This window comes from Eurypyga helias, unplaced genomic scaffold (genome assembly GCF_000690775.1).
Source record: "Eurypyga helias isolate BGI_N326 unplaced genomic scaffold, ASM69077v1 scaffold5716, whole genome shotgun sequence".
Lineage (NCBI taxonomy): Eukaryota > Metazoa > Chordata > Aves > Eurypygiformes > Eurypygidae > Eurypyga > Eurypyga helias.
Window position 1 is genome coordinate 18,063 of NW_010257187.1, and position 17,303 is coordinate 35,365.

The following is a 17,303-nucleotide window of genomic DNA, read 5'->3' on the forward strand; positions in this document are numbered from 1 at the left end:
TTGACTGGCAGCTAGTACCTAAAACCCTCTGATCTAAGTACTTGAGTTACTTAAGTAACCTTCATCCTTCTGTGCTTCTAACTTTCTCCTCTTTGTCATTCTCACTTGTCAAATTATGTCTAACACTGATTGTGAACTGCATGATGGTGTATTTTTATGTACTCTATGAAATGCTCAGTACAGTACCAGAAGTCAGACATAGCCTATTTGTAGAATACTTATCAGCACAGCATTTAATAGCTTAAGCTCTACAGCTTAGTCTCCGATATACAAAAAACAGAGACAGTGAAACACCCACTACGATAGGTAAATTGCAAAGCACATGCATGGCAGATTAATCTCTGATCAGATGATTGTAAAAAATTTAGGCAGCAAGTAAAACCATAGGAATAATTCTTTTTGTTTCACAAACCAAAATCTGTTCCTCTGGGACAAACAATGTTACCATGCATAATTCTGACTTTCTATAAATTAATTTAAAATTTGAATTTTTTAAAAAAGAAGCAATAATAGTCGGTGACCCCAACATGTGATCAATATTCTCCTATTCAGATTTTTTTATATATCTATTCGCCTGCTAAAAAAAAAAAAAATTTTTTTGCAGTACTTTCTGTATTCTTTAGGTTCTAAATTAACAGCTAGAGAAAATTAATTTTCTCTTTTTATCTAACCAAAAAGCAGCATTAAACGTACAAGTCTCCTGCATCTTTCAGAGACTGAGCTGAGTAACCCTGTCTTGAATGGAGTATTCCAGTAGTGAGGAATGTGATCTCTTTGATACTGAGTCTTTCTCTTCGGACCTGTCTACCAGGAATTTTGCTGATAATACCAATTTATTTCACTTAAGACAATGATTAGTCAGCAGTCAGGAAAAAATTTCAAGCACTGCAATGTGGTTTGAATTGAACTTTGTTTGACTCTTGACTCCTGCTGAGAATTATGTAGGGTACGAAATATTTAGATTGGTATCAAGTTAAAAAAGAGAGTCCAGAACTGGACAGTCTTGCTTATGGATGCAGTGGAAAAAAACCACCAGCAGGGAAAAGGAATTCACAGCAAGATTTGCAAGGGAATGTTATAAACGTTATGGGAGGAAAAATATTTTAAAGTTATGAACAAATCCTTGGCAGTGTCCTTTATGAAATGTTTCTGAGTAGTCAAGTGTGCAAGATAAAGCTGCAGAGGTTGATTGAACTAGTACAACCAGCAATTGTGAAATGAATAATCCAAAGGCTTGCCGACCTTGGCAGCATTACAGAAGCAATCTTTACATAAGAATGAAGTGTTCCTAGATTATTTCTCCCAGTATATCAGGTTTCAAACATACTTTTACTTCACCTTTGTAGAGAGCTTTGAAATCCCCAGGTGAAAAGTGCTACGTCCAGTTACAATAAAGTATGAAAGTATATGCATCGCTTTGTCCCAGCTAGTACTTCTCTTCAATGTACACATTTACTGCTGATAATGCAAAGTAAATCCCATTGCCCTTACGCAAGATGCTCTGTTGTGTCCTCTGGACATCACTCAGGGGTCTCTAAGCTACCACAGCTCCTGAATATAGACCTCTCTCTTGGTTTTAAAATAAAATTAGAGCAGCCAATTCCTAGGAAGGTGAGGGGGAAAGGTGTGGAAGACTACTGAAGCCTGACCAAAAGATGCTAATTCTCATGCCAAAGTAGACCTTTCCCTTGCTTCCAGGGACAGTGCCAACCTCCTCAGCCCATGTTTGCAGAATTAGGGCTTGAAGTTATTTGGATTAATTACAGAGGAAGTAGGACCTGCCAGCACATGGGGAAAAAGGATGCCATTCAAAATGGCAGTAGTCTCAAAAATAGGTTGATCATCATCTGAGGCACCGAGCAAGCCAAAGATGTCTCGGCGAGGAAGTATTTAAGAGCCCTCCAAACCTCTTCCTGGTCTTTATATAACAAAAGGGAACCAATCTGCATAAGGGCAGACCCAGTGCACATGGTCTGAGATTCACAGGACTTTTTCAAGGTAAACCTTTATATAGTGTCACTGCCATCAAGGATTTCCAGGCTCCGGGATGAATGTCAAACCGGTCTCAAGGCTGACGGCCCTACGTACCTGTGCTGATTTCGTGCAATGATTCAGCGTTCCACGCTGACGACATCCATGTTACAAGGTAGATGTTATTAAGCCATCTCATATGCAAGGTGGCTTAAACCATTTACATTCCCTACTCTCACCAGGTGTCACCTAAAGTTACTGGTAAACTGGAGCGGATATTGGATCCAGTTTACCTAATTTTAACTATTTATAGTAACTATCAATATTTATTAGGAAAATCAACAATTATTAAAGAAATTAATTTAAAAATCTGATAGCAATTCACAGGTATATGGTCACAGTTTATTTTTAACACAGTGAATTATGACTGCTAAATCAAATGCTAGTAATTAAATGTGGAGAGATACAGTACTTGTCCTTATTCTTAACTGGTTTTTTCCCTGTCACTACTTCTTTTTCATCCCTTTCCACTTCCTTGAGGCAGGTCAATTTTCTTGCTATTTCCCTAAACCCTGAGAGCTCCCAGTCTGAGGCAACAGGTTTTCTACAACAGGTTCTACGGTAACAGCAGTCAGAAAGTACTGTTTTGAAACAAAACAATCCATGTGTTTTCAAAAACTGCTTCTTGGTACTACGAAGGGCCTGAACCCTTATATTCCTTGCAGCACAGATCATCGGAAGGTCAGCCTGCCGCTCCACAGCTAGATCTCAGCAAGGGAATTTCCTCTCCCTCCAGCAGTACAAGGCAGAGTGCAAATGGCAGTTTTAAGCCTTTCTATAGCAGTAATTTTATCTTAAACATTCTTATGCATTATTCCCTCCATTTAAGGGAGCCGAGGAATGTGCTCCATTGGGGGAGGTGAGGCAGAGATGACAACAGTAAGGGGACATGTCTGGCTGATTCAAGGCCAGGTACCAGTAAGCGCCATCCTGACTAGAACGTTTAGTTTTCTGTTGGCAAGTAGGCAACATAACTGCTCATTCTTGGAAAGCATATAAAAAGCACTCTTAGCTGTCTCCTTAACACACTCATAAAATGAGCAGTTTTAAAGAAAAAGCGATAGAGAAATGGATGCTATGGGGGAATTCCAGATTGGCCTTTTCGCATCAACAGAATCCACAGAAATAAATGGGAAGCAGGATTTCACCCCGTATTTTTTGATCTGCCCTCATCAGTAACATGATTGTGGCTTTATAATGTAAAATATGATTCCATAAAATATTAAGAATGCAGTCATCAAAATGCAAAAAAAATTAGGATTAATTAAAATTATGTTAAGTAAAAACAGTAGCATCTTATACAGCAATTTGTTTACTCGTGTTGAAGATTTGCACAATATACTGCATTCACACGTGGCAAACATACGTACACACATTCCCACACAGTATACTGTGTGCGTTCAAATGCATAAGTAAAACTTGCTGGAGTCTTCAAAATTGACCATTTGCTACATGCACCATATTTTGGTATCTCTGTATAGATGCTCTAGGTATGTACCATCGTTTCAATATTCAGTACTTTATCCATTAACCTGGCCAGACCATCTGGACACCTTAATTAATCTATTAATGAATATCAATCCTCTAATCAGCACATGAAATCTCATAGGTACTCACCCTGCAAACTGGGCACTGCCAGTGACTACTGCTGTCTCTAAGCCTGAACTCATCAGACAAACACTTGGAATGATACACACGAAAACACAGGTCACATATCAACACCTCTCCAGGCAAATGGCATTCAAAACAATACCAGTCATGATTTTCTGTTTCCCAGTCCTACAAAAAATACAAAATATTTTGGTATGACATTCTGTCAAAATCCAAAGGAACTAAGAACAAAATTGATATGTCTTGAAATCCAGCAGCAATTAGACATTATAAACATTTTAAGAAGTGTATAATGTTTAAAAAACAGGGGAAAACCTACATGCTTAGATAACTTCATCAATTTAATACACACTAACTCCAATAGAATATGAATGCCAAGTTTTAGTTTTTTCAAGTGTCTGATTAGTAACAATTTCAAATACTGAGCTCTGTCCACAATGAAAAGTGGGTTTGTTTTCTACCTTTGTGTAAAACACTTGTTGACCTCTCTGTATTAGACTACAAACAAAAGTTTGTGCACCTCAACAGACCATACCTATTTCCTTGGACTATTTCCCCTTGCTGTGATTGTTACAGTGTATTTTCAACTGTAATTTTCTGAAGGGTGGTCCCTTCCAGTTTTTACTCTCTTAAAACTGACAACTTTTCAGGATTGAAATGTTGAGTTACAAGAAATAAATGAAATCATGAACCTATTACTGCAAGAAATGTTTCCGCTAAGCAATCTCAATGCAATTCAAAAAATAAGAAAATGCTTCCCTTGCAGTGCCCAATAGCACTGGGCTTACTCCTGAAATACTCTACAGAAGACAAAGGATATGGTTTTGCTGATGCACAGATGTCTTTAATACAGTCCTCCTCGAAAATTCAGCCCCAACAGCCAAATTCTGACCTTTGAAACATGTGCACAAGCTATGCTGAAGTAAATGAGAGCAGCATGCATATAATTTGGAGGCAGAATTTTGCTCTAGGAATGTATAGTACTAAAACCAGACAGAATTGCCAGTGGCCACCGTTATATGTTTGTTATCTGAAAAGCCACACTTTTCCCTCCACTTAGAAGACAAAATAGCTGTCACGTGTCAGATAAAACTCCCAATGCCTTTTCATGTCAAATGTCACTTTTCAGTGGGTTCAGATCTCTGAAAAAAATTACTCCTTCAATAAATTATCTTAATAAAAATCTGATAAAGCTATTTTTAATGTCATGTTGTAAGGGTGGAGTTAGCAATTCCTACCAACTGCCAGAACCGGCATTTGTCCGACTCTCATTTTCCCGTGCCTGGGAACTATGGCCATTTAAGCCCTTGTGTGAGAGGTCTGCTCCGATGGAGCTGCGTAGGAAGTGCTACGCAGAAGTGGCACTTCCAGTCCCTTACGTGAGGAGCAGCCATGCTGTGTACGTACTTCATCTGACCAGAGCCCCCTTGCATGCAAGGCACGGCCTCAACCCACATTGCCTACACTGAGGTTTATATGCCATGAATGTTGGACTGCAGGGGCAGCAAGTTTAGGGGGAAAAAAACCAAACCAAACCAAAAACAAACCAACAAACAACCCTTAACCAATGATTTCTGAACTCAGAACACTTTGCCCTCCTTTGTTGTTCAGATTAACAGTGTAACTTGACTCTTCTATCACTTCTCCCCCTTTAATTTTACTTGCCACTTCTGTGTATCTCAGAATGGCACAGTAATACCACCAAATCTGGCTATAAAGAATGCATTCTCATTTCGGGAAATCTTTCCCCTTCCACAAAGTCCAGTGGCAGTGCACTTTGGGAATCCTTTCTTTATGACATTTTAGAAACAACTAAAGATACTGCATTGTCGATGTACTTGATTTGCTTGCAGACTGAGAAAAATCAGGATAAATTATTGCTTTGTATTTCTTTCATATTAAGTGTAATACTTATCTTCTTTATGGAAATTAAAAAAAATAAAATCAGATGGCAGTAAAGGGCCAATTAAGCAAGAATAATCATCAGTTTTGATTAAAGACCTATCCAGAAATGAATCAAACTGAGAAGACCCCAGTAGGTCCCAGCTACTGAGGAATTTCACCACAGAATCAGGATTCTAGCCTTCTTGATTTTTATTCATATTAGTTACTTATTGGTATATCCCAGCTATTCCATTATTAGGAAATATGCTGGCAAAGAGATGTGGAATTTCATAAACACATGGAAATATACTTGCTGGCAAGAAAAATCATGCACTCAAGCCAGAAACCATGACGTTAAATAAAACACCAGAAGAAGCTTCCTTCAATACTCACACTGTGAAGTTTTGAAAACGTCATTATTTCTAAATATAATCAACCAGGTTTTTCACAGAAAAGATTTTTAGTTTAATGCAGTATATTTAGTGCACGGTTATATACAAAACATTCAATTATACAATATATCTGTAAAGTTAATAAAGGAAATAAAAAAGGTACATAGCCCTTGTGAACAACTACACTACTGACTTCAACAGCAAGGTCAGAGGCACTAGTTTTGCTCCAACAGCAATGAAATGTTATTGCTTCTCCTGGTTTACGTAAGTTTGAATGGGACAAGAACGTGCTCCCAACATTTTTTTGGTGCAGGAGATCAGATTCATTTCAATAGCTCAAACTCTGACTGTCAGTGCTCGGGGTAGGACAGGTCAAAACTCGCCAGCTGCAAACACGGTTAAGTCTGCATTTACAAAACACACCACCGGGTGTCATCAGCCACTCCGAAAAGGACTGATTAAAGGGCACCCATTGTGACAACATCTTGAACTGTAACGTGTGAGTAACCACCTCCAGCCCCCGGGAGAGAGAAAAAATCATCAAACTACATACATACATAATGCAGACTAACTCAGAATTGGAAGTGATATGGATGATGGTGGTGGTTAATAGAGTAAACTAAGCTATCCTAATGGAAGACAGAAACGTAATAGAAAATATGACAGAATTCAAAACCACATAGTGCAAAAATTGTTCACCTTGTTTTTTGCTGCTGTCTGGGAAAAAGGCTGCATACCGTAGGCCTTTCAAAATAAAAACAAAACAAACTTTGTATCTATACTGTAAGCCATCCAATTATCAGGATATACACAAGGCTAGAAAGAATTCATGCACATGACCAGGAAATCAATCTGTTACTTCTAACATCTGGTTGCATACATTTCCTCCTGCATTTCTGGAATGCTATCTCATGCTTTCATCACATTTTGTTTCTTTAAAATATCCCATGTACTTATATCATTAAGAGAACCCAACCCATCTTCTTCCCCACATACACACCCACCACCAGGCCAACTTAAAAACTGTCGAGAATATTAACGATTGTTAATTAACGCACTCTCTTGGACACACAGAACTTCTTTGGGCATCTAGAAGAGATCCTTATAATATAATTTACCGCATAGGGAGTGGCCTTACCAAAATCAAAGTAACACCTTCTTTGCTGCATATTATCAGAGGTTAAGCTATCGGTTCATCAATAAAACTCACAGTCCTTATTGGTGTATATAAGGTGATACATTTTCCTGGGGCCATGCGGAATGGAGGAAGGATGTCCGCCACAGGGCCTCAATTAGCCAATATCCTTGTTTTCTGACACAGGACAGGGAACGCCTCTTGGGTCATGGCGCTGGCAGACGAAGGGAATCCCTGCCGGCACCACCAGGCTGCCCAAGTTCAGCAGCAACCCCCGAGAGGGTGTGGGTTTGGCAGCAAAGCTGCATAGCTCAGATGTAACAGGAGGCCTTCCCCCTCCATCGCACTCAGCTGCCCTCTCCATCTGTAGATACATGCATCAGCAGGGCAGCAAATATCTGCTGGGGGACTGTATTTAACAGCCAAAGAGCTATGCTCTGTTAAGCAGAGTGGGATCTTGCAGCGATATGGGTCACTTGTGGTCACTTGTTCTTTATATTCAAATCAGTCAAACATTGTATCATAAAGGTCACTTTGCACTGACATAAGTAGTTGAGATTTCTCAGCAAGATGAATGAAACTCCCACAATTATGAAAATACGGCTTAATTTATGACCGACACATAAGCTTACTTTTTTGTGATTTGTCTTAAGTAGGTTGTCTTAAAGCAAATACATAAATTTATTCTGGAAGTACAGAAAAGTAACATGGGACAGAAAATGTCAGGCTATCCAGAACATTTGACAATTTAAATACAGATAAACCCAACAGAAAGGAATGAATCATCATGTCGCAGCCTTTACTGTAGAATAAAATATATCGTTGTTGTCAAGGAAAGAATAATTTTAGTGCATAAAGAAAATGTCCATTATAATGCAAATGTACATGGAAAAGAAATGCTTACTCATTAGTAAAGGAGATTTACTTAGCTGTAATTGAAATAGGGAACCTGTATGTTGGAGAATGTGACATCCTGCTGTACAATTAGCATACCATTAAGTAAGAGATGTGAAGCACATACTGACAGTAAAATTAACAATAACTTAGAGGTCACAATTGTAACTATTAGGTCACTTCCATACCTCAGCAAGCCCATAATTATTGTTAAAAAAAAAAAGCTGTAAAAACAATTAGTAAATTTTTATTTTCCTATAAATTATATGTAGGCATAGCACATTAAACAATATAACCTCCTTCCTTAGACTTTGTCTAAAAGGACCACTTTGCCTTTTTATAATGCACATCCCATGAACATAGCTCATTTCTTACCTGTTAATCTGTTTTCTCCAAGTCCCTTAATGGTAGCCGAGATACTCAGTAATAAGCCACTCTACTATCAGGTGGAGAGAGGAAAAGGGAGGGGGGAAAAAAAGGCAAAACTCTATTCATGGAAGTCCCCTTTAAGGGGATTTGCTGGTTTCACACTGTTGAACTAGATTTCCCAAACCATCCAAATTATGCATATCCTTAGGACCCAACCAGTAAGCTAAAAAAAAAAAAGGGGTCACATAGATGGGAAAACAATTGTAAGTCAGTTATCTCTTTGGCGCAATCATGTTTATTTATGAGTAATATACACACAGTTCTGTTGTCCTAAATTCAGTATGAGGCAAATGAAGGAAAGCATTTTCCATGGAGCTCATGGTTTCCAGCATTTCCCATGTGGCACTTTGTCCCATAGAACTCTTTGGACTTTTTTTTTTTCCCCAGGTGTTCTGTTTCAAATGCTTTTCCAGAGTTTCTTTGCTGCTGCTTACCTATGCACTGCCGCGGTGTTTCTCTGCATCGCTCATCCACACTCATGCACACACAGCTCCTTCCAGATCACTGTGTTTTCATTCAGACCCATCTGTGTGCAAACTCATGGGCAGCCCTGTGTAGTGTCTGTGCTTTAACAGTCCCTACAGCTCCAGCTGTCTTGCGGATAAAGAACTTAAAACAGTTTTTCACATTTAGTCTAAAGGAAGAGGATTAGCAGATACACAGTAGATTTCACGCACTTTGTATTGTAACAACACTTTTGGTCTGTCACAGTGGTGGAATCCAGAATGGCAACAAGGTCCATGCCAGCTGAAAGAAGTTGTTCACAAAATACAAACTGTTTAAAAATAGCAGTATTTGCATGCTACATTTATTTCAAGACGTTTTCAAATCACCAACCCAAAACTTTAGTGGAACCTTTTCCTGACTGTTTCATAACCCTTTAGAAAACCGAAAAGGATCTCAGTGGGTGAGTTCCTACCATGACTCAGATTCCCATTTCTTTGCCCTCTAACGAGATATACCATGCCCAGTCTGAAGATACAATTTCTGAGGCAGATGTTCTGGATGCTGGTATTTTATGCTTCAGGAACAGCCCTAAGGAACGCTTCTTTCTCTTTTCCTCACCTCCATCAGCTTTAACATCAGAGTTCTTTTAATTTTCCCACCTTCAGCTAAGAGAGAAGCTTTTAAAATCTTGGATTCTGCTGTTAAGGTTTCTTTGTTAGCTTTCAGTAACTGTTCTCTTGCACCCAACAAAGCTGACTACCTGTCCATATCAAGTAGACAGATACATTGAAAGAAATGCCTCCCACAAGAATTACACATTATTTTTCTCACATCTTTCATTTTGCTTCAGGTTTTGCAACCTGTTTCCATCATCATCTGCTGTTGGGAAGCAATTCCTATCTTCTGTACTCAATCCTTCATTAATCTTTCACCGCAAGTGATGGTACTGCATTCTAGCATGGGTGTATCTCCCATACCATCACTCTTCTCTGGTATCCAAGTCCTCTCCTTAAGAGGTCTCAGAGTATGCCGCAGGAACCTCTGCCCCCATTCACACTAAACATAGCAGCATCTAGTTCTTTCTAAATACACTCTAAATTCTTAATCAGTCAGTTCCTTTCTGTCTTTTTCAGGCAGCTTCTGTTCCCATCAAAGCTTTCTCGATTAGACATAAGCTTTTCTACAGATAACTGTTAAAACTTTGCAGTGAATTCTGCAGTCTTGATGACTCACACCACTGTGGGGAAGCACTACCTATGTGCACTCCTGTCCTCCAGTACAAAACCCAAAGGAAAGGCTTCTTACACATGTGCTGTGAACAGCCACTACACACTTAAATTATGTGTACTTTTCTCAAAGTGTAGGTATCAGAATCTGTGCCCCATACAAAAGGCAGTCTGAAACAGGCTCAGACAAGAGCAGTTGCAAGGGTCCTTAAGAACTGTGGAAATGCAAAACCAGGCTCAGCTTGGAAACATCTCCCCTGCCCATCTACCACTGCTTTTGTAATACTGTTGAACTTCCAAGTAACTGCTCTGAAATAAGAGGAGTTTCACAAAGTATGCCTATTTTTCTGTAGAGCTGGACAGATTGGAGCCTTCTTGTTTTGGTTTTTTTTTTCAGAGGAAGACTAGCATGTGCCCCTTGTACGTGCACACTGGTCTCTTTTTTAAACAGGCTATGTATCACTGGGTACAGTAGCTAGTAAGAAGTCTTCAGCTTATCATGGATCCCTGACAGATGTATTGGTTTTTACTCAGACACTAGTATGCATCAAATGCTACCTGGGTCAAACAAACATAATGTGCCATGGAACACCATTCCCAGTATTTTTTCAAACGCAGTGAGGACACTGTGTATGTTTTTGGTCAGAGGTCCTAACCTGCTGTGAGGGCAGTCCTTCTCCGTCCCTTCGGGTCAGCCTTCTCTTCATTCCACAACATCCCTGGCTCCATCTATTTCTTACCAAGCACCAATCCTCCTGTAAATTTGCTTTCAGTAGCCACTAATCTGCTTTCATCTTTTCATCACAAGGATAGCTTAGTCTCCAAACTGAGGAAGGCATGATTCATCCTTGATGGCTCAGAGGACTTGCTCCATCTTTGCAGCAAGCAAATGCTGAGCTAGCCGTTTAATCAAGTGTTTTCCTTCCATTGCTACTGTACAGGATCCATACTTGATCAGGATGATTGCTTTGTAATGATAAAGTTTCTTAGATCATCCCATGTTTTACATTTAATGTTAGAATAATGCATTAGAGTAAATTCAACACCAAAATAAGCTTATTTTCTCCCCAGTAGGTTCCTTGCTCATATGTATTTAATAGATAGATACACTGCCTCCTGTTTTGCATCTGTTTTTTTCCTACTGCTTTTGCTCATCAAAAGTGTCCAGCAAATAAACAAGCATCCATCTCTACTTCAAAGCCTAAAGGACTTCAGCTGCTAGAATCCCCTTATGAAAATTGGTTTACTTTATCTTCTCCATCCTCTTCTAGAAAACTACCCCAGCAGGTAGCTACAGTGATGTGTGCTTTTACAGACAGGATAATCTGTCCACTGCAAAGCAGTTGCCTTTATAGATCCTTTCCTTTGATGACCTGGGCTTCATCTTTAAAATGGATTTCCATAAACTGACTCTGTAGGACACTTTGTGAGTATTCGTTACTCGTATTTTATCACAAAGAATCCCAAAGCAATTATGGGTTCATATGTCCTCACAACTACCTAGGCATCTTGCTTAATTGCAAGAACTCCTATTTGCTTGTTTGCTTGTGGCCAAGATTTTCATGATCTTGATAATTAACTGCTTTTTTCTACATTATTTTTAATTTCTCTCATTGTAGAAATCAGTTTTATTCTAAAAACAACCAACGCAAAAACCAGAGTCAGGAGACAGACCAAGATCTCCCTCTCCATAGTGCATATTAAACACAAACATATTTATAGGCCCGTGATAATCCATTTCCATTTTCTTCACTGATAACTAACTGCTTCCTCTTCTGATGCACTGATGCAAGAAGACTCAGGTTCTGCAGCGAACTCCAAAGTTTCTTAGAACACTTTTGGCTTCTTTTCGCTGAGGTTAACCTACAAGCCTAAGATTTTTTTTTTAATAATTTATTGCTACTTTGTCTTAGAGGTCTTCTGTTTCTGGCAGAAACCACCAAAGCCTCCTGCATTCCTACCAAGACAGGTATATTTTTATTCCCTCTCATACCTTGTAGTTATGTTCTGGACAATTCAGGGTGATAGGCTCCAAAGAGTAGATCCAGGCTCTAGCTCTCAGAGCTAAAGAAGTGGGAAGTTTCTTCAAGAATTGCAGTAGCATGCCAGCAGCCAAAATGCCTGCTAAAATCCCTGTCAGGCTTATCTTCTCAGCCTATGAGCTGTGTTCCTGAAGTAATGAATAAATCTCAGCTCCCTCCTGAGAAGATCCTGTTTGGATAACAGTAGTTTACACTATTTGGGGTGGTACAATACAAGCATTCTTCTCCAGCATATTAGAAATAGAAAATAGTTTAAAATGAATTTTCTTACTTCTTTCTTCACATTCCACGTGAGTTCAAGGTTAATAAAAACTTTCAACTTATCTCCTCAGAATCTGGAATCGCTTCTGCTATTGATGTTACCACTTTTACTTAGGCTGAGCCAAGAGGAGGTTTGTGGGCTATTTCTATTGGGGAGATAAATCAGTGATGGAGCAAAGTATTTATTAGGTGCAATGCCTTTTATTTCCACATTATGAAGATTTTGTTCCCCTAGAAAGAGGATAAATCCAGACCAGAAAGAAATCATCTCTTTGCTTGCAGTCCCAAGTCTTCTTCCAAGAAGAACTGTGCACAAAAGGGGTCTCCCTCCCCTTTTCTTTCTTAAAATATATTTACATTGCTTTTCTGGCCTTCATCTTCTCCATGGAATTTCGTAGTGTTTTTCTAGGTTGATGTTTCTGTACACACAGAAAAATTTTATCTGAACCAACAGCAGAACCTCCTACACACTTCACTTAAATCTCCAACTTCTTGTCGTGTCCCCTGTGCTGTAGGTGTGGTGGGTATTGTTTCAGCTGTCAGTGATGTAAAGGCATGAGGGCTGCATTTACGGTGAATAAAGCATGAATATTAATAAGCCCATCAGCTTCAATGAAGTGACCAGCATGATATAATAATAAAAAAATTAAAACAGTTGCTAGAGATGCAGAGCATTTTGAACCCACAATGTTAATAAAAACAACACTGCTAGGTCAGGGTTGGCACAAAAGAGGTGGAAAAAACCAAGGTGCATGTTCTCAGAACAAACTCAAGATGGACTGATCCATGTCATCTAGTCCATTAGCATAATTTAAGTCCCATGGTTGAAGCTTTATACAGACCAGTTTGACCAGTTTACTTCACACCTATAAGGAAACTGCCATTCTTCAAAACACCCTTCCAATCCGAAAAACGTTTTGTGAAATCTGTGAACATCATCAATATCTCAAGTCCAGAACAGTGAGTGAAAGCCTCAAAGAATAATACAGCATTACGTTGACTGAATTTTTAAAAGTCAAGTTGGCAAACCTGGGAGAGGCAAGTGAAGATGCTGATGAGGTTGTTTTACCAGTTTAAAAGAAACATCATCTCTTAGGTATGCAGCAAGATGTATTCTACTAGCATCATCTTTGTTAATATGAAGATCCTCCAAACAGTACGAGCTTCTTTTTTCAGTGCATAAAAAATACGGATGAGCAGAGAGAGGGAAGAAATACTCATGAACAGATAGGAAGAGAAAAACAAGATTGGAAAGGGAATGGAATGAAGAGAATTGTTCATCATTCTTAAGCCATTTGGAGACAGGAAGAGCCACTGGAATGGCAGTGAGGCCATTCTCATGAGCTGCATGCTAATTACTTCAATGCAAACGCAAAGCAGGATCTTGGATGTAATACAGCAAGAACTTCTCACCCGTGAGGTGGAAGTTCAGAATACTAATTTCCTTCTCAAGACACAGTAGTCTATGCTTTCATTTGGTGATTTGAAAATATTTGCTTTTCTCAACTTTCACAAATCCACAGCAGGATATTATACCCGTGGACACTAATTTTTTGTTCATTAATAAGGAGAATTTTACACTAGTGCACTTTGTGATAATAATTTGCAAGAAAAATAATTGCTTTTAGCACATAGTGGATTTATATGGTAGCAGTCTCTTGGCAAAACAAGCTCTAAACAATGGGACTTTAGAGGATGGAAAGATAGACAGAAAAGAAAGATTCAAAGAGTTCCAGAAACTCATTTCCCTCAGTGCTCTCCTGTGGCCAGACTGCTATGTGGCCTGACCCTCAAAGTCTCCTCATACTCTCCCTGAGGTGTGGAATTAGAGACGGGAGCCAGTCTGAACTCTTCTCTCCCATAGGATCATTCATTAACTCTTTGCATCAGTGAATCACCAAATGTAAAAACACTGGTACTTTCACAGTAATTAGGAATCCACCTGGAACGTTCCAGCCTGGAAAATCCTCAATTGGTTACAATATGTGAGAAATAGTAACTATCATGGTTCGGACTATCTTTGGCTTTGGATCAGTGACTTCACACAGGACTGTAGGTTAAAGGCAATACAGAGGGGTAAGACAAATGGAGAATTTTTTAAACACTGAAGGAAATTTTTCTTCATTTGGTGTGACATGTTCCTCCTCTCTGTGCTCTCTAGTTGTAAGAGCTTTCATGATGAAGGCACTGGCTGTCACTATTCCTGTTTCACATTATCCTGCTGCTCCTAACTGAAATGAATGGATGCACATTAAAACCATTCCTCAACCTAGCTAGTTAGAAGCCCCTAGCCTGCTAGCAATAACTGGAAGTTATGTAGGTTGGTTTGGGTTTGAGGTTTGGCCTTGGGTGTTTTTGGGTTTTTTGTCTGTTTGCTTTTAATTTAAAGTGTATTTTATGTACAGAAAAGATTCAAACACTCACAGTGACTGTTCTTAAGCTTTTTACAATTATCTTCGTATTTATGGACACTCGTAATGACAGAGCCAATTTAAAAGATGAATTCTGGCTACCAATACTGACCTAGCATGGAAAAGTCAATATAATTACAAAAGCAATTAAGCATGACAAGTAAGGAACCCAGCCTTGCTCAATCTAAAGCAATTTAGATAAACACAAACACAACAGCCAAAATACTCCTTTCTCCTAGATTGATCGTAGCAAAATTGAACCTGCAATACATCAAATCACAATAATCACTGGGTGTGTGCCTCAGGTCACTAGGGTTAACAAAATCCCTTCAAAGCTCACAGTGCTGGCAGTGGGCTACAACAAAGTTTAAAATTATGAGAAAGCAGACAGAGTGAAGAGATGGATTATTTAGGCAGGAAAGTATTTGGAGTCACTTTTAGCAAGCACCAGTACTTTCTAGATATAAAATATCAGAAAATCCCCAGTAATGAGTTAGCAAGTTGTGAATATATGGGTGTGTTGGGAAAAAGCACACTCTACTTGGTTTTCTGAATACAGGAAGGCAAGCAAACTACCCCTCCAAATAGCACACTCTCCGCTAAACTAAAAAAAATCTTTAGAGGGAAGAATTGGAGAGGCAATAATTTAGATAAGGAGAGGACCAAATGCACAGGAAAATGACTGTAACTAAATGCCAAAGTCAGACTTAACTAGCCAGAGGAATTGTTGGCTCTTTCTATAAGCCACCAATTAAATGATCAGAAAATAGAATCCTGTAAAAGAGTGACTTCTTGAAAACATAATCACCTTGTATGTATTTTTCAGTGAAGAAATAGCTCAAAGTGCCTTAAATCTCATTAGAGAATTTGGCCACTACGAACCAACTTTGAACCACAGCAGTGCTATGAGATACGCTGCATTCAGACGCAAACAATGCACCCGTGTTACTAACACATCTCCATTTTAGAAGAGCACAATATTGTTTGGCTTTATGAACACATGTAAATTGAAATTATACATTCATAATGCCTCTCTCTGGGTCAGTACAGTTTTATGACTTTCATCATGAGCAGAAGAATTAGCACATTAAATGCTCAAAATAGCTCTGCGCACACTTTCTGTAGAAAAATCACAAAATATGTAAATGAGTAAGAGAAACTAACTCTAAGAACTGTTCTAATCCCCCGTAAAGCTACATGGCATTGCTGCTTTAATTTGATTTCTTTCATCGGCATTTGACTGACCACTATTTTACACAGATAAAAGTACATAAAAAACATGGTATAACTGAAAATAGAAATGAATGGGTAAGGAAATTCATGTTTCCTTTGCTTAGGAACTACATTTCCTTTCTATTTTATCAACTGCATTGAAAACATAATGAACAACGCTATTTGCAAATTTTTTTTCTAAACCTGAAGAGCAAGGAGATAATTTCAACATAAAGTTGATAATAAATAACACTTCCAAATGCCATAAGTTCTGTGAGAAATAGAAATAAAGCTTTTAGAAAGAAAAAGTACCATTACCAGATTTCAGGACTGACATTTCCCTTGCAAGGCAAGAAGCTGCAGATTTTGTTGAACTGCATAATAATGGCATCGACAAACAGTGCAAATGCAAAATTCCTAACTAAAATCCTGGATAACAATGGAAAATAATTTCTTCTCTCATTTATTTTGTGTCAAATGCATTTATCATCTGCAAGATGAGAAAGCCTGTAAGATGAGAAAACATTTTGAAGATCTGCAAAACATCTGCATAGATGGCAAATGAGCAAACAAAATGAGTACCTGCACAAGCCCCGGAGGTATAATGTTTGCAGCAAAGTTCTTGTATTGGTACAAACCCTTAAATATCAGTTGGAATATGGTATGTTTGGCAACTGACTTCGTATTTTAAATTTAGTAACTTACATAAAAATATTTCCCTCAAATATATCTGAGAGAAAAAGAACAATTTTATACTCTTTTAAATCTTATAATTCCTTTCCCCAGTTTTTCAGAATATTAATTTTCACATAAGCTTTCCCCTTTATGGCCTCCTCATGCCCACAAACTGTTTGGCTTTGCACCTCAGCTTGTTCTTTTGTATTACTTCTCCAAATATAGGAGATTTTGCTTCATTTTTTAACCACAACTTCAACACACTGAGAGAACAAAGATAGCGAAGTAGCATAATTTTTTAAACACATTCCCCTGAAGGCTAACAGTAACCCTACCAGAGATCCTAAGGAAGCACCACAGATCATCTCATGAATGCTATCCCAATAGAGCTGTGTTTTCATAATCTGCATGCTTTTAATTACTGTTAGCATTTAGCGATCAGTCCACAGTCATCATTAAACCAGAAGCTTCAGGCCTTGTGGCAGCCTCTAGTCAGGGACATATGTAAGTGACAGGTCCGGGTGCTCAGCAGCCCAGGCCCGTAATTTAATTGCTTGAATATGGTTTTAAAATGCTATGATTTAGAACCAAAACTTCAAAAATGTAATGAAATGTCAAGCAAATACTAAAATAAAAAATGGGGAAGGGACAGC

At 38.6% G+C, this 17,303-nt stretch overlaps 1 protein-coding gene across 1 annotated transcript in view; it reads right to left on the minus strand.

Moving 5' to 3' along the window:
* Positions 1–17,303, minus strand: part of ZMYND11 (zinc finger, MYND-type containing 11) — a gene marked incomplete at its 3' end in the record, with an annotated part of 58,880 nt that overhangs the window by 18,055 nt on the left and 23,522 nt on the right. The window contains exons 3-4 of the mRNA XM_010153920.1: positions 6,618–6,662; positions 3,649–3,810 (exon numbers count right to left, since the gene is read on the minus strand). Of these exons, the coding sequence (XP_010152222.1) occupies positions 3,649–3,810; positions 6,618–6,662 (207 nt within the window). The remainder of the gene's footprint in view (positions 1–3,648; positions 3,811–6,617; positions 6,663–17,303) is intronic.